Source organism: Papio anubis, chromosome 13, assembly GCF_008728515.1.
Source record: "Papio anubis isolate 15944 chromosome 13, Panubis1.0, whole genome shotgun sequence".
In the NCBI taxonomy this organism is placed as follows: Eukaryota; Metazoa; Chordata; class Mammalia; order Primates; family Cercopithecidae; genus Papio; species Papio anubis.
In genome coordinates this window covers 5,483,414-5,509,792 of record NC_044988.1, presented here as the reverse complement: position 1 = coordinate 5,509,792, position 26,379 = coordinate 5,483,414, and the positions used below count along the sequence as shown (strand labels likewise).

At 42.0% G+C, this 26,379-nt stretch overlaps 1 protein-coding gene across 1 annotated transcript in view; it reads right to left on the bottom strand.

The window, feature by feature from the left end:
- The window catches only part of IARS1 (isoleucyl-tRNA synthetase 1), a 75,323-nt gene that overhangs the window by 34,698 nt on the left and 14,246 nt on the right, over positions 1–26,379 (bottom strand). The window contains exons 8-20 of the mRNA XM_003911972.3: positions 24,042–24,129; positions 23,702–23,762; positions 20,180–20,275; positions 16,863–16,985; positions 16,321–16,412; positions 15,221–15,319; positions 13,530–13,656; positions 10,843–10,916; positions 10,299–10,493; positions 8,307–8,393; positions 5,519–5,602; positions 4,226–4,370; positions 2,083–2,203 (exon numbers count right to left, since the gene is read on the bottom strand). Coding sequence (XP_003912021.1) covers positions 2,083–2,203; positions 4,226–4,370; positions 5,519–5,602; positions 8,307–8,393; positions 10,299–10,493; positions 10,843–10,916; positions 13,530–13,656; positions 15,221–15,319; positions 16,321–16,412; positions 16,863–16,985; positions 20,180–20,275; positions 23,702–23,762; positions 24,042–24,129 — 1,392 coding nt within the window. The remainder of the gene's footprint in view (positions 1–2,082; positions 2,204–4,225; positions 4,371–5,518; positions 5,603–8,306; positions 8,394–10,298; positions 10,494–10,842; positions 10,917–13,529; positions 13,657–15,220; positions 15,320–16,320; positions 16,413–16,862; positions 16,986–20,179; positions 20,276–23,701; positions 23,763–24,041; positions 24,130–26,379) is intronic.

Here is a 26,379-nt window from a genome sequence, read left to right as displayed (position 1 = left end):
GAAACAAATACAACTTATAATAATGCAAAGAGTCCAGGGAGTGTTAACGAGGCATTCCTATGGTCTAGGTCTAAGACTATGAGGAAGTAAATGCAACAGGCAGATGCTGCTCTCATGCAATGACTTTTCACACAAGACACGAGAATATCAGGTGCCAGTGGGCTGAGCTCCAGGCCAGAGTTGTTAGTTGGTCACACTTTCTTCCTACAGTGCTGCTGAGGGAGGACATGAAGCTGACAGGCTGGCAGAGCTGGGACTTAAACACGACCCACAAAACATGGCTGCCGACCTCTAGTTTCCAGGCAGACCAGGCTCCAGCCAGGATGCACACTCTCCAGACCCAGCTTCACAGGAGGTCATGGCAGCTGGTGCCCAAATATTGAAGGGGCTCGGGCAACAATCCCCACATTTCCCGCCCACTCGTATCACTCAGGAGGGAAAAGCAGACACAGGTGTGCGCATGTCTGGGGAGAGTGTGCTGGGCTCCCAGCGCCTTCACCAGGGCAGCAATCAGCCTCACTCACTTCCATCTTCATCTATGTCTATTTGAGCGACAGCTGGACTGTCGTGATCCTTCCACATGTTTAACAAGGTGGATAAATCCTTTAGCAGTCCTTTTGTGCTAAGTGGGGCAGCACTGCCCACTCCAGGGAGCAGCATGTGACCGCATCTAGGCTAATGGTGAAACCCAGGTCTGTGGCGGCCACTGCTCCTGCCCAACAGCAGCAGGAACCACAGAGCCCTGTGAGGGTGGATTTGTCTTGCCCTCTTTGGCCCTCATTGTGACCCAGGGCCTCTGCCCACCCACTTTAACGGGTTGTCTGAGGTGTCCCAGATTTCTCACCTGGACCTACGGTTGTGACTATCTCAAACCTTAAGGAAGCCAACGCAACGTACTTTTTGAATCTCTGTAAAATTACCCAACAAACTCACTGTTGTTAGTTAATAGAAATACAGCAAAATGTCCATTTCATTATTGCTCTTCTGACTTTTCTAATTTTTCTGGAAAAGAAGGGGACTATTTAGTAAAGAAAATAGACCTAAAAATAAGTTATAAATGCATTAATAACAAGTATTATTTATTGAGTACCTATTATCTGCCAGCTACTTTATGGAAATCGTCTCTACTCAAGCCTTACAAACACTACTGGGTATTCTGCAGATAAACAAACTGAAGGTTAAGATAGAATGAGTAACAGTGGCATCTGATGGCACAATGGGGTGATTACAGTCAACAACAATTTCTTGTACATTTAAAAACAACTAGAAGGGTATAATTGGGATGTTTGCAACACAAAGATATGATAAATGCTTGAGGTGATGGATATCTCATTTACCCTGATGTGATTATTACACACTGTACGCCTATATAAAAATACCTCCTGTACCCCATAAATACATATATCTACTATCTATCCATTAAAAAAAAAAAGGAAATTGATGGTCAGACTTTAGGCAACTCTCTGGATTGGGAACAAGTGGTAGAGCTGGGCTCTGAACCCATGGCTATCCAGCTCCAAAGCTCTTCTGTGGAGTGTTGAGACCGCCAGGACACCCCTAAACACAGAATTCCCCAGGGCTTTTTTTTTTTTTTTTTTTTTAAAAGATGGAGTTTCACTCTTGTTGCCCAGGCAGTGGTGCAATCTCGACTCACTGCAGCCTCCGCCTCCCACATGGTTCAAGCAATTCTCCTGCCTCAGCCTCCTGAGTAGCTGGGATTACAGGCACCTGCCTCCATGGCCAGCTAACTTTTTTTTTTTTTTAAATATATTTTTAGTAGACACGGGGTTTCGCCATGTTGGCCAGGCTGGTCTCAAGTTCCTGACCTCAGGTGACCTGCCTGCCTTGGCCTCCCAAAGTGCTGGGGATTACAGGCGTGAGCCACCACACCAGGCCAGAAGTCCGCAGGGTCTTGAAACAAAGGCATCACGACAATTAACAAGCCTTAACAAAACTATATGAGAGGTAAAAGGAAACAGTTAATTTTCTGTATCTCTCAATATTTCCACTATTAAATATCAAAAGGGCAGTTACCAAGAGAAGAGTCCTTATTCCTGGGAGGACAGACCAAGAGAGACTCACCTGCCATTTCAGTTTCAAAGAAGCCAATGAGAGACTGCATGAAGGACAGGATCCACCGGTCTGTAATGTTGGGGCTTTCTCTAACAGTGTTCTCATTGTAGAGAAATTCTATTTCTTCCTCCTAGGAATGAACAATTAATGAAACACTTGCACACTTGGGAAGAAAGTTACTATGAGGAAATAAACTTCTTAAATCACTTAAACAAAAAGAAAAAAATCCCAGACCCTACTGGCAATGTGAATTTCTGATTTTTAGCAATATTTTCAAGATAAGCACCAACGTGGGACATTAACCCCTCAATTAATTAATCATGTTTTTGAGTAAACTGAAGACAGTTTAGGAAAACATTACTTCTCTGCACCAAAGAGTAATTATGAATTGAGAGATATTCTAAAATCTTGTCAGAAAGTGTAGGGTTATTACTTTAAACCTCAGGAAGGAAGGACAGTAAACCTGTCTAGCATTGAATGATTGTCCACAAACTGAAAATGAGTACTGGAAAACAATTTCCATGCTAAGGCTGTTCATTTTACCCAGAAAGTTCTATCCCACTCCTTTTGCTTTGCAAAATCCTCCTTGATCTTAAGTCCTTGCTCCACAAACAGAACTCACGTCCTGCTTTGTTTCTCTGGCAGCACCACAACCAGGCTGGCAGAGCAGTGATAATGTGACTCTTCCTCTGGGTTTAAGCCCCTGATCATGGAGTCTGTGTCTTGCTGGTATGTTCAGATGGGCCCTGGCTGTAGGGAGCTTTGACCCCGCCTGTAATCCTGAGTCCCACACCAGTGGAGGCCTGCAGAGTGCACCTGCCCAAGGACTGTGGGCCCTACTTGGCAGAGAACCACATGCAGGAAAGGTGGCAGGGCTGCAGAGAGGAGGAAAGCTGGGATCCTGGGGAAGATGACTGCCCTTCTCAATTCCTGGGGAAAGGTTACTCTGAGAGCCTCAGGCGAACAAGATGTGTCCTCTTTAGCAGAACAACCAGAGACCAAGGAGAGGAGAAGGAAGTGACCTGCCTGCTGGAGTGGGATAGCAAGAGTTCACTTTTCCAACCAGCTTTTTGAACTGCTCAAGCAGGAATAACATCTCACTTTCATTCAACAGTTATTTACTTACAAGCAATTTTACTTGTAAGGTGCTGGAGATCAGATGTGCAGTATCGGATCCCTGACCCCAAATCAGGTCTTGAAAGCCCACACAGGAACATGTGCAACGAAGGTGATGATGGCCCCTGACAGTGGTCAGTTGTGGGGCATGGAAGGTGGCTCTAGAGCAAGGGCTTCTGAGGTGAGAAAGTAATCCCGCGCGTGGAGGTGACTGCCTTTGAAGTACACTTCCACATATCTCACGACTGTTATTTGTGACCCTAACAACCCACTGAAAACTCCATCAAGAACTGCTATCACTCTCAGATTAGCCCAAATGCCATCCCACTGAGGGGGCTTCTCTGACCAACCATCTCAAGTGGCCAGCCCTAGCTAGCCTGTGACTCCGCCTTCACTGGGTGGTCTCTCTAAAAGTAGCTGACTCTTTACTATCTCTCCCAATTCCCACTCCACTGGTTCCATAAAGGGAGGGGTGTCTCACTCAACATGGTGTTTCCAGAATCAAGAACTGGCTGACTAGGCTTGGCGCAGTGGCTCATGCCTGTAATCCCAGCCTTTTTGGGAGGCCAAGAAGGGTGGATCACCTGAGATCTGGAGTTCGAGACCAGTCTGGCCAACATGACGAAACCAAGTCTCCACTAAAAATACAAAAAATTAGCCAGGCATGCTGGTGGGTGCCTGTAATCTCAGCTACTGGGGAGCCTGAGGCAGTGCCCGAACCCAGGAGGCAGAGGTTGCAGTGAGCCGAGATCGTGCTACTGCAATCCAGTCTGGGTGACAAGACTGAGACTCCGCCTTAAAAAACTGGTCGACTAAACAACTATATGACATAACTCTTTTGCAGGCTAGGGCCCAAGGTCTCGGCATAGCCCGGACCCTAGATCCCTTCCGTACCTGCATGTATGACCTCCCCATGGCTGTAAGTTACCCCAGCATCAGGCAGCAGAGAACAGCAGCCCTGAAGTCTCTCACAGTTTGGTGAAGGGAGCGCTATGGAGACTCGGCAGGTATACGTGCAGCCCTGTACAGCCCATACCTTCTGAAGCCTCAGAACGTTCTGGATTAAGAAGCGATAGGCATTGTACCATGGGAGCAGTACATCCTTAAGGACATCCCGCACACCCTCCTCTTTAAAGCGGAGGTTTTCTGCTCTCACCACAGGGGAGTTAATCAGATACAATCTGGAAGAGGGAGAAAAATTAGAAAAGGTACTTAGACAGTAAATCAATTATTACTACTTGACATATTGAGACAGCAAGATGAAAATCAGTCCTATTTTCTACAAAAGGGGGAAACTATAAATACTCTTTGAGTGGTCAATTTAAAACTCACAAAACTCACTCTCACTTTCTGTAAGAGACCTACCAAATTATAAAAGGTATATATAATCTGACACCAAAATATGGCACTGTATAGCACACAAATGCATCTTATGCCACTCTCACTGCAGGACCAATGGGGTACACCAGCACTAAGAGGAAGGCTGGCCTGGTCCTTGTCAAAAGCCACTGATTCCCTCCCATGGACACGACCTACACATCCGCTGCTTGCAGAGAGAGGGACTCACAAGGAGGTGCCTTCACACAGCACAGTCATGACATCTAGTGGCCAGAGCTTAGGGATACTGCTAAACATCCTACAAAGAATTACCACCACAAAGAATTACCCAGCCCAAATGGCCAGCGGTGCCAACGGTGAGTCTAAGAGACAGTGGAGAGTTGGGGGTGAGCTCCACTAACGGCTCCTGGGCAACACAGGTACTGTGTGAAAGTGCTGAGTCACAGGCCTGGGCATTGGTCTCATGCCTAGGACATAGGGATGCTGAACAAGATCTCTAGGTCCCTTTCAACTTGAACACTGTGTGATTTCATGATTATAGCTACCTCAAGCAGTGGCTCTAATTTCTCCAAAAGCTTTTTAATATTAGTTTTTTATTACCTCTAGCATAGATATATCTCATATGGCTCTGTAAGCACAAAAGTAAAATAAATGATGAAAGAGAATTCTAACATCCACAAGACAGGGAACCTAGAAAGAAAGTACGGCAGAGGCAATCAGCATCTAGCCTGGGGAGGACTTGGACAACTCAACAACACCCAACACAGGTTCTCTTCCTCAAATAGACCTATAGTTTAAAAATGCCTTTATTATTTAGAAAACTATTTTGGGGGTTTAAAATCAACAACCATACCAACACAACATCCAAATAACAGAGATATGTTGCTAAAAACCTAACTATAAACCAAATCTAAGAATAATGACCAACAGTATAGGAGATGCTTACATAAAAAAACAACAGATACACACAAGGCAAAGCACTGGTTCGTACCTGAGGGCATCAGCACCATACTTCTGGATGATGGAAACTGGATCTGGATAATTCTTTTTCCGTTTACTCATTTTTTGGCCATCACTTGTAAAACAAAAGGGAGATGCCAATTAAGTAAGTCAGTATCACATACGACCTTGATATAAGGATACAAATCATTTGCAAACAGGAATATACAAAAGGAAATGGGAAGGAGTAACTTAGACAGAAGTTAGTGCTAACAGGCCGGGCATGGTGGCTCACACCTGTAATTCTAGCACTTTGGGAGGCCGAGGTGGGCGGATCACCTGAGGTCAGGAGTTCGAGACCATTCTGGCCAAATGGTGAAATCCTGTCTCTACTAAAAATACAGAAATTAGCTGGGCATGGTGGCGCACACTTGTAATCCCCACTACTGGGGAGGCTGAGGCAGGAGAATTGCCTGAACCCAGGAGGCAGACTGCAGGGAGCCAAGATGGCGCCACTGCACTCTAGCCTGGGCAACAGAGCAAGACTCTGTCTCCAAAAACAAACAAACAAACAAACAAACAAACAGTGTTAAGGTACAATGGTAAGATATTTTGTTAATATTTGCAAACTTCTTTTTGAATATCATAGTAAGTCCATGAGGAAGCTTCGGGGCAGACTGAAGCAGAAAGATGTGTCAGAATATATTCCAGAGAAATGAAAACTTACATTATCATAAAAACCTATAAACAATTGTTCACAACAGCTTTATTCACAATTGCCAAACGTTAGAAGCAACCCAGATGTCCTTCAAGAGGTAGATGATCAAACAAAGCATGGCATATCCATAATACAGAATGCTATTTATCCATGGAAAGGAATGAGCTATTGGTATGTGCAGACATCTGAAATCTCAATGGAATTATGTGGATTGAACAAAAGCCAGCCGGGTGCAGTGGCTCATGCCTGTAATCCCAGCACTTTGGCAGGCCGAGGCAGGTGGATCACCTGAGCTCAGGAGCTCGAGACCAGTCTGCCAACATGGTGAAACCCTGTCTCTACCAAAAATACAAAATATTAGCTGGGTGTGGTGATTCATGCCTGTGGTCCCAGCTACTTGGGAGGCCGAGATCGTGCCACTGCACTCCAGCCTGAGTGAGAGACTCTGTCTCAAAAAAAAGAAAGAAAAGCCAATCCTCCCAAGTTAGTTACCGTATAATTCTATTTATATAACATTCTGGAAATGACAAAATTAGAGATGGAGAAAAAAACAGTGGTTGCCAGGTATTGGGGATGACAGTGGGAAGGTAGGAGGGGAAGGCAATGTAGGAAATGAGCCTTTGATGTTGAATTCATTCAGTAACTTGACCATGCTGGTGGATACAAGACCCTACACATGTGATAGCTGTATACACATTAATGTGCATAAGCAAATAAGTATATGTAAAACTAGGGAAATCTGAATAAGACTGGTGGGCTATATCAATATCCTGGTTGTGATATATATCATAGTTTTGCAAAATATGTGACCACTGGTGGAAACTGGGCAAAGAATTTAAGGGATCTCTATTATTTTTCATGATTGCATGCAAATCTACAATGATCTCAATACAATTTTCCTTTTTTTTTTTTTTTGAGATGGAGCCTCACTCTATCACCCAGACTAGAGTGCACTGGCGTGATCTTAGCTCACTCCAATCTCTGCCTCCCAGGTTCAAGCGATTCTTGTGCCTCAGCCTGCAGTAGCTGGGGATACAGGTGTGTGCCACTGCACCCACTAATTTTGTATTTTTAGTAGAGACGGGGGTTTTACCAAGTTGGCCAGGCTGGTCTCCAATTCCTGACCTCATGTGATCTGCCCACCGTGGCCTCCCAAAGTGCTGGGATTACAAGCGTGAGCCATGGCACCCGGCCCTCAAAACAATTTTCAATTTAAAAAAAAAAAAAAAAAGCAGCACACGTACTACAGAGGCAGACTGCCTGGGTTCAAAATTTGCACTTATCACTCATTTGCTGTGTGTCCTTTGGCAAGTTGCTTTTTCCTGTCCCTCAGATTCCTCAAAGGTTACAATGGGATAATTATAGGACCCATCCAAATGGTTCTGGGGATGAGTTAAAATGTGAAAAATGAGTTAAAATGTGAAAATGCACACAGTGGGGCCTGGCAAAAATAAGGATGTACAAAAAAAATAAGGATGCACAAAATGTTAGGTGACATCCTCTTTCTCCTCACACAGCATAAAAAGCAGGATTTTTATGGGTAAATATTTCATTTTGAAATTTTTATTTATATTTATTTTTATTCTTAATGACTAGAGGTAATAAAGTAAAGGAAAAATGAGACTTCCTTATAAAATTAAAAAGCAGGAAACAATGCCCACTGGGAGGAAGTTTCAGATGAGGGGAAGAATGGGATCTGGTGGCAGAGCACCTGGGTCAAGCCTAGTGTGGCTGTCACTAGCTTTGATCCTGGGCACCTGTGGTCTCTAGAACTCATAGCTTCCTCATGTGTTAAAAAAAAGGACAACAAAATCTACATGAAAGGACCGATGTACAGATTAAACAAGATCTATAAACAAAAGTACTTCATAAAATAGTAAGTTTAGTAAATGCTATTTTACTACTAGTCATATCACTAGTAGCACTGTTACTAGTAATAGCTCAATCTGAAAGTCCTCCCGTTCCTCCTCCTCCATCAGGCTTAGCTCTCACACACTCCTTCTTGAGAAACAGTGGAGACAAATCTCCACCTATCACAACAAAGTTGATTGCTCGCACACACTCCTTCCTAAGAAACAGAGGAGACAGAGCTCCACCTGTCACTACAACAAAGTTGACTTACCTTGCCAGGACGAGCCCATTCACAATTACGTTCTTGAAAGGCGGTTGTCCAAAGAGGGCGGTGGACAGCACCAGCAGGGTATAAAACCTGAAAAAAAAACCCCAAATGGTTCAATAAAAATAGAAATGAAGTCCAAGCATAAGAAAGAAACTGTATTTATTCATTGAACTGAATTTCTATTTTTGATAAGTCTTACTTCTTGATAATCACTTAAAGCAATGATTCTTAACACTGGTTACTGAAAAAAAACGGAGACACAGGACCCACCAGAGACCAATCAAATTACTGTCTATGATTTGAAAAAAACATCCAAATAAAGGTCTGGAGTGATTTACTGACCATTTCTCTGTTACCAGGTCTCCCAGGAAGTCTGTGTGGAGAGCCACATGGCAGCACTGGGTGGCCTCTCAGGACCACCCAGAAGCACCTAGCTGAAAATGAGGGATGGGTGTTGAATTTGGCACAAGATCATATGGAAAAAACAATTTGATGACAAAAGATGCAAAATGCACTCTCATCCAAGTGATAAGGCAGACTAGAAAATGCTTTTATTCTGTAAAATGCTGTGTACCTCATTCATGTGCTAGCTAACTTGTTCCCCAAATGAACTCATATCCCTGACCACTTTCCCGGGGGTGATGCTCTTCTGCTTCTCTGACCTAGTCCTGCACCCTAAGAACATCAAGGGACATGAGCTGAGGAGACCAGACCCCATGGTTAACATAAACACCGAACCAGATATCCCTCCCAGTTCTAAAGGAGAGTTGGGAGGAGCCCTGGTGCCCAGGAGAGGCAGCCCAGGCCTCAGGGATGGAGAAGGAGGCAGGCAGCAAGGACACGGGACCCACATGAGGACTGTTACCAGCTAACAGACTTTGCTATTCCTCAAAGGAACAAGCTCATTGGTAAGGCATCTAGCCCTTTCTAAAAACAGAATTTGTTCTGGGTAGCTGTTCCTACAGATAAAAAGGACTGGAATCTGAAGACAGCACATTCCAGGACTCGAAGACTTGAACTCAATGATTACCCAAAGTCGTCAAAGAGAAAAAATGACACCAACAATTCCTTAAACATACCCCTGCAGAAACATTACTATGAATATATAATTAAAACCTGGGCTGGGCGCAATGGCTCATGCCTGTAATCCCAGCACTTTGGGAGGCTGAGACGGGTGAGTCACTTGAGGTCAGGAGTTCGAGACCAGCCTGGCCAACATGGTGAAACCTCGTCTCTACTAAAACTACAAAAATTAGCTGGGCGTGGTGGTCCATGCTTGTAGACCCAGCTACTTAGGGGAGGGTGATGCAGAAGAATTGCTTGAACCCAGGAGGTGGAGGTTGCAGTGAGTCGAGATCACACCACTGCACTCCAGCCTGGACAGAGTGCAAGATTCCGTCTCAAAAAAAAAAAAAAAGTAAATAAAACCTGGCCCAGCAAAGCCCATCCATGGAAAGAAAGTAATTCACCTTTTTCCAATTAAGGAACTGCTTTACATAAGGCATTAGATAAAAATCAATGCCCAAATCCTCCCCCATATGTATATTTTAAAAAATCTGGATTTGTTTAGAATGTTGATTTATAAGGCTAGCCTCAATATCTCAGCACATTGCCAACTACCCCTCAAATTTCTAGCACCCAATCTACTGTCTTTTATGCCAATACTCATTAAACATTTGAGTAAATGATCTGACGTAAGCTAAGAACACATATTGTTTTTTATCATTTAAACGTCCAGTATAACATATATATTCCAAAATGCCAGCGAGATAACTCAAATTGTAAAACTACAGCCCTATTGTAGTGGGAGATTCCTACTCAAAAGGCACTTTAATGTCCGTGCTTGGTGGTTGGGGGGAGAGGGCAGGAATGTAGCCTGTCTTACTTGCCACAATCTCTCCATCAACCAGTAGATAAATGGCAGCGACTCAGTAAAACACTCCCTAAATAAAATGAAATCAATAAAACATGTGATGAAAGAACAAGGGGGCATACCATCCTCTGGTTTGGTCGATGCCCTCGGCAATGAAGTCTGCAGGAAAAGCATCCTCAAACTCCCTCTTGTTTTCAAACGGGTAATGAACCTGAGCATAGGGCATGCTGCCACTCTCAAACCAACAGTCAAACACTTCAGAGACGCGGTGCAAGGATCCCTTTCCACAGCGTGAAGGAATGGTCAGGTGGTCAACGCTAACAAACAGAAAAGTAGCCATTTCTATTAACTGTAAGCATAACAGAACTTGCAGTTTAATTGCTAATTACACAAAACCCTGACAAGACATTATACACACTTGCAAACAGAAATATCAGCAATTCTCAAAGGCTTTCAGAGCACGCCATGAATCCTCCATCTCAAAGGTTATGAACCATTCACCTCACATTTCACAAGACAAAGGCCACAATACTGCCATATGACATGAGTCATCACCAAAGTAATTCATCAAGCTAGTCTTCCATGTGTGTCTCTGTAATCTGCTAGAGATCAGGTCTTAATAGGAGAACGATAAAACTGAAGTGAATCGAACATTTAGAAACTGACCTCTCTCTGTGGAGATCTGAGATCTTTGCTCCTGACAGTTCTTCAAGTTCTGCCACTGACCCAACGCATACTACCTGTCAAAAACAAAGTTCAACAGCAGGAGCTCCTCAGAGCCAAACAGAGCATACTGAGTTAATTTATGTAACATGCATGTTTAGTGAGAGAGACTGATGATTTTCCTTTTCCTTTTTTTTGAGACAGGGTCTCACTCCCATTGTCCAGGCTGGAGTGCAGTGGCACAATCACAGCTCACCGCAGCCTCAGCTTCCTGGGCTCAGGTGATCCTCTCACCTCAGCCTCCCAAGTAGCTGGGGCTACAGGCAGGCGCCACCTCGCCCAGCTAATTTTTTGTATTTTTAGTAGAGACAGCGTTTCGCCATGCTGCCCAGGCTGGTCTCAAACTCTTGGACTCAAGCTATCAGCTGGCCTCAGCCTCTCAGAGTGCTGGGATTACAGGCATGAGCCACCCAGCCTGAGACTGATGATTTTCTATAAAGGCACATTAACACACCACTCTGGGCTGAAGGATAGTATTCGCTAATGTGGCTTCTCTCTCATGAAAGGCACAGCTTAGTCTTAGTCTCTGAAGAGGCCAGGGTTGACACCGCTCCTTTGTTTCCACCCAACATCAAAGGGAGTCCCTACCTAGAGAGAATCTTAAACATTCATAGCCATACTCTCCATGGGTATTAGGGTTTATTATGTGCAAATCGTCAAAGTAACCGGCATAAGTGAAACATCTTAGATTATTTCTCTAAGGCATCTTAGTTTCCTCCTGGCACCTGAATCTGGCTCACTAATCTAGAATCTTCTCAAGAAAAAGCTAGAGCTAAATTATAGTTATACAGTACTTAGTGGTAGGAATAAATTCTGAGAAATGCATTATTAGGGTGATTTCATTAGGCAAACATCACAGTACACTTACATAAACCTAGATGGGATGGCCTAAAACACATCTAGGCTATATGGTGGAGCCTATTACTTCTCGGCTACAAACCTGTATAGCATGTGGCTGTACTGAATTCTGCAGGCAACTGTAACACTATGGCAAGTGCTCTGGTTTTCATATGGTTTGTCCCCAGCCACTCTCATGTTGAAATTTAATCCCCAGTGTGGCAGTATTGACAGATGGGGCCCGATGGGAGGCGTCTGGGTTACAGGGTGGATCCCTCATGAACAGACTAATGCAGTGAGTTAGTTCTCACTCTATTAGCGCCTGTGAGAGCTGACTGTTAAAAAGAGCCTGCCCCTACCCCACCGCCCCCGTTTCTTCTCTTGCCATGTGATCTCTGCATACTCTGGCTCCTCTCCAGCCCTCCATCATAAGTGGATGCAGCCTGAGGTCCTCCCCAGATGCAGATGTCTAGTCTTGAACTTCCCAGTCATCCAGAATCATAAGCCAAATAAACTATTTTTCTTTATAAATTATCCAGCCTCAGGTATTCCTTTGTAGCAACACTAAACAGACTAAAACAGGAAGTATTTGAATTTCCAAACATTATGAAACACAGAAAAAGTACAGTAACCATATGGTATCATAATCTTGTGGGACCACTGTCACATATGTGGTCTGTCATTGACTGAATGACATTATGTGGCACATGACTATATTGTGCTTGGACTGAATCAAAGCAATCAGACAAAGCCACAGGATGCTAGGATTATGTCCAAGTAAAGAGCTGAGAGATGGGGCTAGCTGGGGCACTCAGAATGGAGGAATCATCTGATAAGGGCCACACCAGGAGGAGCTGCTGTGGGTTCTCACCCAGGGAGCTTCTGTTCCTAGTAAACACTGGTGACCTCTTTCTCTGCCCTTCCTGTTCAGTCCTGAAAAGTCTTCTGATTCAGCTACTTCACTGCTGCCTTTCAGGTCCCTATGGGAGATTCCCCAAGGTCCCCAGGTGCTGCTGCTCGTCACTGCTACAATGCTGTCAGCTTTGGACAGAAGGACAAACACAGAGATCTATCTGTATAGTAAATCCTCACCTAATGTCACAGAGAGGTCCCAGTAGCTGGGACTAACTGGTGTGCACTAATTTAACAAACGTTTTTGTAGAGATGGCGCCTCACTATGTTGCCTAGGCTGGTCTCAAGTATCTGACCTCAAGCAATCCTCCTGCCTTGGCCTCCCTAAGTGCTGAGATTACATGTGGGAGCTATCACACCCGGCCTAAAGTCACAGTTATCAAGAACCTCTGCATGACATTAAGTGAGGACATAGTATATGCACACATCTATATATCCACACACATCCTCTTATTCATTTGATTTTAGAAGTTAAAAGTCTGTAATGCTTTGGTAAATTTCTTTTCAAATTTTCTTTTTTCATCATCTATGAAGTCAGTTTAACCATAAGCTAATAACACACCTTAATGCAGGGGGAAGAAAAGACAGAGAAACACAAGAAAAAAACATTTAAAGTGTAGATTTCCCTAAGAAAATTGTATCCTTTCATTTTTACAGAAGAAAGTTGTATAACTTGCAGTTAATTCAAGGAAAAAAAGTAAAAAAACCCTAAAAACAGATTATCTTATGTCATGATTATAGAAAGCAATAAAGAGGAAAAAAGAGAAATAAGAAAGGGGCAAAGAAAAAAAAAAAAACCCTATTCTTTTAAACCACATTCAGATTTCATGAACAAAATGCTTTAGCAAAAATCAACACAAGGAAATACTGCCCTGCCTCACCTCCTCAAAGTCATCGCTGACCCACAGTGGGATAGGTGTGCCCCAGTATCTGTTTCTGGAAACTGCCCAGTCACGTGCATCTTTCAGCCAATTTCCAAATCGTTTTTCTCGTACCAACTCTGGGACCCTGCAATAAACAGATCACACAACCAATCACGTAAGAACATCAGTAATTCAAACATGGAAAAAGCCAAAATGTAAATAATATTCACAGGAGCCTCTGTACAACGCTTTCTGGACCCAACACTCTGGAAACGTGGCACTCACTGCAAAGAGAACGTCTTCTAAATGGACAGCACAGCATACGCAACAGTTTGTGCTGCCATCAATGACCTACATCCAATAGATAACCCCACAGCACACAGGCCTCCCATGTCCTCTTCTTCAACTGGAGTACGGCTGCCACATACCTCTAACCAGTCACCCTAACTCTAGCCAGCCTCATCCCATACAACTCTAGTCTTCACATTGTCCTCACCATAGCAGTTTTACTGAACTCATTAAGCAAAGGCCAACAGGCCAGGAGACTGGTAGCTGCTCTAGCAGCCCTCTCTACAGTCTCCTCTGGTCATCCTTGGTCTTGAATTTCAGGCTCTGGCAATGAGGCAAGTTCCCTAGAATCCTTCTCACTTAACTGGCTTTGCCTGCCCTCTGCCACGAAGCCTTCCTCCCCTCTGCATCCACCCTCTTGCATCCCTCCCACTCCTAGTACTCTTCATTCCTTGAGGTTCAGCTTTGCAGAAATCCTTTTCAAGCACAAGGCTGAGTCAGGGTAGGCTACCAGACCTCCTCTTCTTCTCTTGGGCACTGCAGTTACTGCCCTGTACTTCAAAGATCAGTTTATATGCCTGCACCCCCTCGAGGCTATCTTACTAATATTCTATATCTAGTAACTTACACATTAGGGCAACTAATTAGCTTACTAGCTCTAAAAATGAAAAGCTGTCTTTTGAGAAATCAGGACCACTCTGCTAAGAAATATTAGAAAGCTACAGTTTATAACTATTTCCTTTGCTGCCCTGAGATTCTCCCTATTCTCCTAAACTCAAATACAGTTTTCTAGAGTCTAGTTGGGTCCTTCTGAGAAGTAAGAGTGGTGATTACTTTTAAAACTCATAGTGAAAATATTCATCTGAAATACAAAGGTTGAAGCCTTGTTTCATTTCGTACCCAGAGGCTGAAATGATACCTCTTGGGCTATCACCTGCAGGACACATATCAGCTGTGGAAAGCAAAGGCTTCTGTGCTTGGAGCTTATCCATACAGTCAGGCACAGGGTACATCATCCACTGCAGGACTGACAAGAGTAAGTACAAATGGGTTTTGCAGGTATCTGAAAATAATGTTTACTCTGAAAATGACTATTATTGAAGGCTAGCAAACTCTGGCAGTATAGCCATATTTTTCCAAGGTCATTTCATTCCATAAATCAAATAAATGGTAGTTTATCATTTCCAATGAGTTTAAAAAGAAAAATACTCCCTTACATACTTTATCACAAGAAGGATGTTACTTCTGTTATGTAACATTATTTGAATTACTTTGTGCTCCTAAACACACAGAATAAAAGATAGCTATTATAATACACAATAAAAGATGGTTATTAAAATTATAACTTGGGGGAAGTGTAAACCACACTTAACTAACCACATGACAAAAGACACTGTGAAGAAACACATCTTACTGCTCACCAGTAGCACAGGTCATTGTTCTTTAGGAGCTGGTCCACCATGTTCTCCACTCGCACAAACCAGCTGGGCACTGCTTTGTAAATCAGAGGAGTGTCTGATCTGGGGAAGCAGAAACACAGACATAGCTGCTCAGGCTGACAATAGTAGGCACTAGGGTAAGACTGCCTTTTCATGTCTTATTCACAGTATCATCACTTACTTGGCCTTCTGCTAATATTCATTTTTGTTATAGATAAAAACATCTAAGACTTCAAAATTGGCCATCTCTTTCCACAATAGTAAGAAAGGCAAAAACTAATACAAGAACAAGACGAGAAAAAAAAAAAGTTCTGCTAGTGACAATTATCTAAGAAACAATGTCAACTTCAACTTCAGCATAGAAGAGGCAATGTGGAAACCAAACATGATGCAACCGAACACTTCATTTTCACCCAGACTTTTATAGCGTGGTCTTACAGTAAACGTTAAAATCACATTAAATTTTTCAATAAATTCTGTTACAAAATTTTAGAGCTGTTTCTCATCCTAAAAAAAATGTGGCCACAACACAAAACAGATTTGTACAGGTCTATTTTTCTCACACAGTTCCTTAGGACAGCAACAATTTTAGCCATTCATAAAACTCTCCTAGACCAGGCACTGTGGCTCATGCCTGTAATCTCAGCACTTTGGGAGGACAAGGTGGGAGGATCATTTGAGCCCAGTAGTTTGAGACCAGTCTGGACAACGTGGGGAAACCTCATTTCTATAAGAAATGCAAAAAAGAGCTGGGTGTGATGGCACCACCTATATAGTTCCAGCTACTTCAGAAGCTGAGGTGGGAGGATTGCTTAAACTGGGGAGGCGGAGGGTGTAGTGAGCCATGACTGCGCCACTGCATTCCAGCCTGGGTGACAGAGTGAGACTCTGTCTCAAAACAACAACAAAATACAAACAAAAAACCCAACTCTCCTAAAAACGAAATAAGAAGGTGGCTTCCCAAATCGACTCTAAAGGATAGAAATGAGATGAACACCACAATATGATGGAATGCGCACATATAGTAAGTGTAAGCACAGACTGGAAGCTCTAGCTACAACACAGTCTTTGTTTCTTCTGACCTCCAGCAAAAAGGGTAGCTGTGAGTGAAGGTGCTGGCAACCAGAAGTCGGCCTTGTTCCTTCAAAGTCCTGATGATACTTTTGTCAGCATCCTATTAAAAAAAAAATTAAAATTTAGCCATTAAAACATACTATAATACTTAGGAACAACAGATTACTAGAATCTGATACCTTGTTACGAATAAAAGACATAAATAACAAATATTATTATTTTTAGTAACTAACTTTAAGCAATTTTCAAGTACATTCCACAACATTTAAGGTCATAAAGTTTTCGATCTGAAATGATTACCCCAAGGTCACAAAGTTGCTTCATGAGGCATAAACTGGAGTTTTTCTGATCTCTCCCCGTGAAATTTCAGCATGCTTCCTCTAAAGATATGAGACCCTCTGAACATAACTGATAACATCTATCTTTACTGATTTTATGTGATGACAAAACTAAATAAAAACAACTTCCTAAAATTACAATACAATTATAAATGATGATAGAGACAAATCAGAAGTAACAGACACCCTTCTATGCCATATGGATTACAGACCTTCACATACTGTCCTGCGAAATCTGTCACCTCCGCTGTGAAGCAGCCTGAAGCATCCACAGGGCAAACGGGGAGTGAGTCTTTCCGAATAATGTTAAAGTCCATACAGATCCGATAGTCATCCTGAGAAAAGGCAAAAGGGAGGGAAGAATAAAACAGTTTATGTATGGGTGTGAGCATGAGGTAATAGATTCCCAAAGTAATCGTTCTACATTGTAACATATACATGTCATCAGCTTTGTCCTGTAAACTGAAGGTAACTCAAGACCATTCGGAGAATCAGAGCCCCACAGTGGGACAGGGTTAGATCATCCAGCCCAGGCTTCTCAAGTATTATTTCCCAGACCTCCGTATGTAGCAGAGTATCCACTAAATAAGACAGACGACGTACTTCAATTTTTTAAGTAAAGGAATTCTGAAAGCAAAGGAATAAAGAATGGCTACTCCATAGGCAGAGCAGCCACACAGGAATGTTTTAAAACTAAACCAAATTTGATTTATAACAGCAGCACGCACATCTGAAAAACCAAAATACACACAAATATAAGGCATGGTCCGTTAGTATTACATGACGCTTGATGGACATTTGGATTTGCACCCTCTCAAGGAAGACCCCAAAGGATGGCAACACTGATCCTTTGAAAAGTATTTACTTTCCAAATAAGCAAACTGTGTCTCAATTGGCATTGCTTATACCATGATGCTTCAGGAATATATTTTGAAGACTGTTTACAATAATTAGAGCAAATACTTAGCAAAGCGCTATGTGAGACAGTATTCTGAGCACTTTACACACACTCACTTAAACCTCACAATGCTCTTAGACAAAGTGGCATGAAAAACAAACCAACAAAACACTTCACAATGATCCTGCAAAGAAGGCAGACAGATGTTCTACGTTTTCACCAGGTGCTCCCCTCGCACAAACTAGCAATCATTCCTATTTTACAGATAGGAAAGTTGAGGTACCAAGAGATAACTCAGCTGTGAAGCAGCAATGCTAGGATTCAAAACCAAACAACTTGGCTCCAGAGTCTATAGTCTTCATCACTGTGCTATGATGCCTAAATACAAAATTAAAGAGACTGCCTTATGTTGGTGAAACCACTCTGGGTTGACTCCAAGACAAGCTGGAAAGCTGACACGCTTCCACCTGGATCTGTGTTCACCTCTCCCTGTGCTGAGGCTGACTGGTGTGGTGTCATGTGGGTGGACAGGGAAAGCCCCTAGTGTAGCAATTTGAACCACTGAGTGTGGAGCAAGTAACTTTACCCAGTGCATTAAGCTAAAAGCAGCATTCCTGAATGCATCCAGAACTAGTGATGTTCAACATGATGATGCACAAGTGCAAAGACTCTGCAGAGATCAAACACTACTTTGCCTGGTGAAGACAAGCGCAACGGAAGGCCTCTCAGAAAATGTTTACCAAGGCCGGGCGCGGTGGCTCACGCCTGTCATCTCAGCACTTTGGGAGGCCAAGGCGGGCAGATCACCTGAGGTCAGAAGTTCGAGACCAGCCTGGCCAACATGGCGAAACCCTGTCTCTACTAAATATACAAAAAATTAGCCAGGCATGGTGGCAGATGCCTAAAATCCCAGCTACTCGGGAGGTTGAGGCAGGAGAATCGCTTGAACCTGGGAGGCAGAGGTTGCTATGAGCCGAGATCACACTGTTGCACTCCAGCCTGGGCAACAGATGGAGACCCCTCTCAAAAAAAAAAAAAAAAAAAGTTTACTAAATGGCGTTAAAGGCTATAGTTTAAAGAATGGATCATCTATAACATTAACATGCACGGCATTCAGAATAGATATATAAGATATAACTCTAGAGTTAATGACAAACATCCATATTTAACAAAGAATACACACAAGTATAAGGCATGGTCTGTTAGGAGATCTGTCAGGAGGCTGAAGGAGGAGAATCACTTGAACTCAGGAGACAGAAGTTGCAGTGAGCCGAGATCCTGCCACTGCACTCCAGCCTGGGTGACAGAGTGAGACTCCATCTCAAAAAAAAAAAAAAATTCCCTAAACTACAATTCAAAACCAAGAAGTTACCTTTTTATTATCTACTAACAGTGGCGTAACCATACCAGTTAATTGACCCTAAAATGATTATGAACAATATTTGACTAGTTCCTAAAACTCTTAAGTAGTATTATCAAGAATGCTTCCTTCCATCAAAATGGACCAGGTATTAGGTGATTATTAAGGAACTGCTGACTTTATTGGATATAAATAACAATGGCACGGTGGCTATACTGAAAATAAAAGTCCTTATCAGTCAGAGATGCAGCTAGAATTACTTATACATGAAAGACATGAGGTTGAGGATTTGCTTCTAAATCCTCCAGCCAAAATAAAAATGTGTGGTACTGTACAGAAGAAGAAAACAAGAGAGATTACCAAAACGTTGAGAGTTAATGCAGCTGGATGATGTGAAAAAAAGAATCTATTATAATATTTTCTTCTGTGTATGTTTCAAGATTTCCATAATAAAAACTCAAGTGATGGTTACACTAAAAGCCCAGATTTTACTACTATACAACATATCGATGTAAAAAAATTGCACTTGTACCCTCTACTTCTATAAAAATAATAAAATCCTAGAAATTAAGCATGAAAGCAAAATGGCAAATGAGGGCAGACTACTGTCACTGCCTTTTAGAACAAAGTCACACTTCCAATCCCTCTCACTGACAAAACGATCAAGACTAGAGGAATGTGTATGCAGGTGCTACACCATGCTACGGAGGAGGCAAAGGAAGTCCAGAAAGGCCGGGTAACTCACCCAGGAACTGCCCGTTAGTGGCAGCATGATGATTTAAGGTGAAAGGTGGTTTACTGTAAAGCATGTGCCTTTATGTTATTCTGTTTTTATTCACACACAAATTACATGAAAAGGAATGTGTTTTTAGAAAAATTATTCTGGTCAAAATATAAAATTAACTGTAGAATACTGTTTTGAGGGGAGAGGTCAGATTCCCCCTTCTGAACATTTAATTGAGAACACAGCAGAAGTGATGGGAATGGTCTGTATCTTGGTGGCTGAGACAACTGCATGTCTCTAGATGCCTGTGAAAACTCACAGAACTGCACACCAAAAAGAGTTTACTGGATTTGGCCCACTCTTTCCAGAAATCAGCTCGGGATGAAAGGGAATTGCAGATGCAAATTTTACAAGCCATCTTGCAGTCAGTGAGCCAGCAAAGAGGCCTACCTGGCGACCCAAAGTGATGAGACACATGACACCGCATCTATGAAAAGTGGCTACCGACATACTTCTCAAATACATTTGCCAGACTTATGCTACTCACAGCACCAAAGTAAGGAGCTTGGTGGACAACCCCTGTGCCTTCTTCTTCCTTCACGTAGTTGTCAACAAGCACAGTGAAAGCGCCATTCTCTTTACACTGGAAAGAAAGGACAGCTGGCTTCAGGGATGAAATATTAATGTGTTACGATGTTAACTTTGTAACAGTTTTTCCTAAGAAACTGAAAACACTTTTAAAAGGTAAAATTATTTTCAGAAATAGAAAAGAATAATTCAGGCTGGGAAGAAACATGCTAACTCAACACATTTTTTCCCATAAATAAAAAGTTACCACTTACAAATGAAATAATTATCTGGAGACTGGCATATAAAAATTTCTAATTTCCTTGGTTACAAACTGATGTTTTTCATCAGTTCTCTCTCTCCCAACTTTTGGCTCCCAGTATGTAGTTTAGGATATAGTCTCAGAAAGCATGGTCCCTAAATTGTTCACTTCCTGGTACATTTTCAATCACTGCATATGTTTCGCTTCTCTTTTTCCGTTCGACTCAGCTCAAGTTATTCAGTCATAAAGGCAAATCTTGAAAGGAACAGGTGGGAGCCACGAGTAGTAAGTTCTACTTACAGGTACTCCACCACCTTAATACTCAGGGGAAAAGTATTCAATTTCATTTTCTTTACAACAGCAATATCATCACGTTAACACATATAATGCTAACAGACCTACTCTTTCTACTTTTATCTCTTTACATCTCTTTCCACAAATCCTTGTTTCTACCAAACTGGCCCTTTGATGTCCTTCCTTTTTGCATTGGTAAAAAGTACTTTCACGAATGATTTTCACATTTAACTCCTATAATCCTGTGAACAAGCTATTAGTATTTCCATGTCTTAAAAATATTCTGGCTGTATTTGCATTTCACAGATGAGCAAACTCAGAACAAAGATTAAATTTAGTCTTATCCAAACCACATAACTAACAGTGATGAAGCCAGGACCTGGAACAGATCTTCTGGCTGCAAATACAATGTTATTTTCGATTACATCACAGTACTTGGTTTCTTTGGAACTTAAAACTAGACTTGAAAAATAACCATAAAATTGTAATTGCTGTAACTCAAATCACCTTGAAACATTTTAGAAGTTATGGTATGACAGGTGCTAAAACTTTGATAGTTTAAACAGAAAGACAGAATACATGGGTCCTTAGAATGACATGTATACTTAGTTACATGTTCTATACTTAGAAGCAGTATAGACAAAATCACTGCTTCTTGTCTCTCAGGGTCTACTTTGGGCCTACCCAGGCCGTGGTTGGGCTGCTTCTACCCAGGTCAGTAGATACCAACCACCAGGAGCCGCAGTGCTGCTCCATAGGCAGTGTCCGCTGACACAGCTTCCCTTGATACTTCAGAACAAGTATATTTCAGTGAACAGCAGATGATTCTGTCCTGGGTCAAACGATTTATAGTACTTGTCTAAAGTCACCGAAGGTTTCAGGTAGTTAGCTAATGTTTATTTAGTGAGTAGGTGTTATTCAACTCATATGTACCAAGTGCATATTCCAGACAGACCTCTACTTAACCTAAAGTTCCTGTCTAGTGTGTCCACGTGTATTTTTTCAGGGGGTTGATTTTTTGGGTTCTCAACAGGTTTTGTGATTCAGAAAGGTAAAGAGTCACTGATCCAGTGGAAGAGATTTTAGATAAAAAAAAAAACACAACATAAACCAAAGTATGTTAAGCTATATGATAGGAGAATGGAATGAAGTAATGACATTTTTCCAAGGGAGAAACCAAAGATGCATTTCAGAAAACTTTCAGATGACATCTGAGTTCAGACTTGAAGGGTGAGTTAACTCAGCAGATAGCAACATAAAAAAAAGATGAAGACTTCTAAAATGGTAGGAAAACTTAATGAAAAAAAAAAAAAGGCAGGGAAGCAGGAAAGGGAAGAGCCAGTTTGACTGAATAAAGGATACGTCTAAAGTAATGTGGGAGGATGAAGTCAGGAAGCAGGTCTGCCGCACACTGACTGGGGAGGGCACGTCCCGAATGCTGGGAAGTAACTAATGCCTGTAGGGAGGAATGGGATGAGGGCAGAGCATATGTAAATCCACCGGGCAGCAACATGGGAGGAGGAAGAAGGCTATTATGTAGGCAATGAGAAACGTGGGAAAACACTCAAGAGGCACAAAAGTGAAGAGGCAGGTAACAGACACACTGTGGATAGGGCCCAAACCACATAGGTCTCCTGAATCAATCAGACTTGTCCCACACGGAACATAAACAACAGAGGGTTCAGTGAACATTTTTTTCTGGGATGGGATGTAAGTGATATGTCTAATTGATTATTGTTTCCACATAACCATAAGGCCAGGTCTGCTCATTATCTCATTTCCAGACCTTTAAATAAGGACAGAGGAATTCCTCCTTGACATTATTCTTTTGGCGAGAGTGTGGGAGTGGTGGCAACAGGGTTTGCAACTGTAGCTGTGGATTCTTCATTGTCAGAAAATAAAACTACATAAAACAACTTTATGCCTCTGAAGAAACTAAGGTGCTAAATGTATGAGCTCTGTCGTGGTGCCTAGATTTAAAACACCTGCCTCATTAACCTCCTTGAAATAAAATTGTGTTTACCTTTACACACAGTGTTACTGTGATTTACTATCTTAACTTTGTCAAAACAAACAAACAAACACACACCTCAATAAATACCCTGGGTGGTATGTAGACTACATGCAATAAAAATATACACCTAAAAATCCAATCAAATGTAAAGTGATTCCTCATACAACTTGAGAAAAATGTTCAAATAAAAAATCCCAGCTTGGCCGGGTGTGGTGGCTCACGCCTGTAAACCCAGCACTTTGAGAGGCCAATGCGGGTGGATCACGAGGTCAGGAGTTCAAGACCAGCCTGGCCAAGATGGTGAAACCCCATCTCTACTAAAAAGTACAAAAATTACAGCACACCTGTAATCCCAGGTGCTTGGGAGGCTGAGGCAGGAGAATCCCTTGAACCTGGGGGATAGAGGTTGCAGTGAGACAAGATCACGCTGTTGCACTCCAGCCTGGACGACAGAGCAAGACTGTCTCAAAAACAACAACAAAAAATCCCAGTCAGGCACAGTAGCTCACGCTTGTAATCCCAGGAGTTCAAGACCAGCCTGGGTAACATAGCGAGATTCTGTCTCTACAAAAAATTAAAAACTTAGCCAGGTGTGGTGGCGTGTGCCAGTAGTCCCAGCTACTTGAGATGGGCAGGGGAATCACTTGAGCCCAAGAGGTCAAGGTTGCAGTAAGCCATAATCGTGCCACTGCACTCCAGCCTGGGGGACAGAGGGACAGAGGGACAGAGGAGACCCTGTTTAAAAAAAAAAAAAAAAAAAAAAATTCCTCTAAAACAAAAAAGCAACACAATTTAATTTTGTTGGCACTAAAGCAGACTTTCTGGATTCAAGTACACTCATAGAAGCAATGTCAATTCCACTTATCACAACACTCCAGCTATCAAATAATCAGATTGTAGAGAGCCCCCACAGTAGCAGTCCCTAAGCTTACCTTCATGAAATAGTCAAACAGGGGCCTGTACTTCTTCCCTTTAAGATAGGAACCAGGAAATCTAGAAAAGGAGAAGGGTAAACTCACAATTAGATTAAAATAAAATATGAGGCTACAGCCACATCAAGCTACCACTCCCCTCTGGTTTACTGGCTTCTTAGCCCTAGCCATTAATGCTGTAATGTGTGACTACAAAGTATTAGTATTAGTACTTCAAACTAAATGTGAATAATGCAAGCTTTTGGATAATAAAGCTTCTCTCTTTTTAAAACTAAAGACACACGCACAGACACATGCACACACACACACACACACACAGAACAACTATTTGAATATTCACCTTTCAAGGATCTCATAGTCACTCTCCAATTTATAAAGGGCTGACAATCTGGCTTCCATTAAAATGAATAATTTTCCTCTGGCAACATCTATGAGAAAAAGGAAAAATGTGGACTTGGGTTATATTCTGAATTTGGCTGAATCTTTTTTTTTTTTAAGAGTTTAAGCTTGTTTATTTTAAGTATTGTTCATGTGCTGAAAAACACTTCTATTTATCAATAAATTCATAGACCTAAAATAAACCTCAACAGGTCTTTTAATATAAATTCTGCTTCAAAATAGAATAGAACCATTCTTTAACAGTTGCTAGTCCTAGTTCTAAATATCCAAATTCAATAGCCATTTTGAGCTGCCTGATTCTTTTAGTAGGAAGTTATTATGTAGAAACAAAAACCTGTGACTGTACCTGAAGCCTATTTCATGCTTTGTGGACTTGGAGAAGACATGTCTTACAACTAAATACTAAAACATTTATTAAACCAATCTTTAGCATTCTATTTTGTCTGGACCTTTGGAGTTTAAGAGCCCCAATAAACTACAGTCCTCATCCCTATGCATGTTCTGAATCCATCAATCAAATAAGTTACTCCACCTCCCACAGAGAAGGGCGACAGCCTGGATAGATGCAGGGTGAGTTACGTTAGAGGTGATTCTCTGACAAGGAAGGAACTAGCAGAAGTAGGAGAGAAGTGTTCCCACAGCCTGACAAACATTGACCAATGCAGTTAAACATTCCTTAGGGAATACAAAATTAAGTTTTCTACACACTGATTTCAGCCACAAGAAATGTGGGGATTTTCGTCCTGTGTTTGTGGTATATGTGCATCATCTGAGAAATTTGGCTGATTCTAAAGTATACATCAAGCATACTGTTTTCCTAAGAAGCTCCTGTACCATGTGCCTCTGGTATGCCCAGTACTCACAGAGAAATACTGCAAAGAACACTACGGTATACTGCTTCCCAAACATGAAAATGACAAAAACATCAAATGCACGTAGGCAGTCGGCAGTTATTATTTATTGCTCAGATATCCATTTTAAGTAAATCGTTATTTTTTCCTTCATAGGGTAACATGTCAATGTTTAAAAATAACATTGACAAAGTAGCTCACAAAGTAAGTGCCACATATTATCATCCCCTCTCAGACATTCTCATTTGGGTATCTATTGATCCAGATATTTTTCTATGTATATACTAACAAACATATATGTAGGCCGGGCGTGGTGGCTCAAGCCTGTAATCCCAGCACTTTGGGAGGCTGAGACAGGTGGATCACGAGGTCAGGAGATCGAGACCATCCTGGCTAACACAATGAAACCCCATCTCTACTAAAAAATACAAAAAACTAGCCAGGCGAGGTGGCGGGCGCCTGTAGTCCCAGCTACTTGGGAGGCTGAGGCAGGAGAATGGCGTGAATCCGGGAGGCGGAGCTTGCAGTGAGCTGAGATGCGGCCACTGCACTCCAGCCTGGGCGACAGAGCAAGACTCCGTCTCAAAAAAAAACCCAAAAAACCATATATGTAAATATGTAAGTTCTTTTTACTTTTTTAATTGAGGTAATATTCTATCTGGTTTTGCAGCTTTTCACTTAATAAACTGTCAACATCCTTCCATGTATTAGCACATACAGACTTTTCTCATTCTTTTGAAGAGCTCTATAGGATTCCATTTTATAGAGGTATGAGTTATTTCTAACAAGTTGACAGACACTTAAACTGTTTTCAAATTTTCACTACTATCAATACTGGGATAATGAATGTCCTTGATGTATCTGTGTACCTTTATTGTAAGTGTTTCTGGAGGATATCTGGGGCATCCTAGGAAAAGAAAAGCTGGTGCAAATGTATGAACAATTAAAACTTTGATACTGAAAATCTAGGCCAATTTAAACCCTCACTCGTAAGTTATGATATTACATATGTGATATTTATTACAGCCTATGTCATATATTTAGTTCACTATAAGTCTCTATGGGTCATTGCAAAAGCCTTTGCAATTTATTGAAAAACTACTACGAATAAGGCTGCCACGCCCTAGCTCTGACCTCACAGGAACTTCACTGTAAGTGGAGCCCACATTTTCTGATAAAACTCAGATACAAAGTCTGTCAAGCACAAGAGTTATACACAGGTAGATGGGTGATGTGCTTTGAGATCTCAGTCAAATGGCTGCTGAGATTGTCAAGCTCACTGTAGAACGGCCAGTGACCCACTAGTGACACAGAGAAATTGTGCAGATGGGACTGTCCTTGCTCCAGAGAAGCAGCTGCAGACACCTGAGCCAGGTCTCTTTGTGGCCAATAGCTCTTTCCAGCAGGTCAACTCTTAGTCCTATTTGC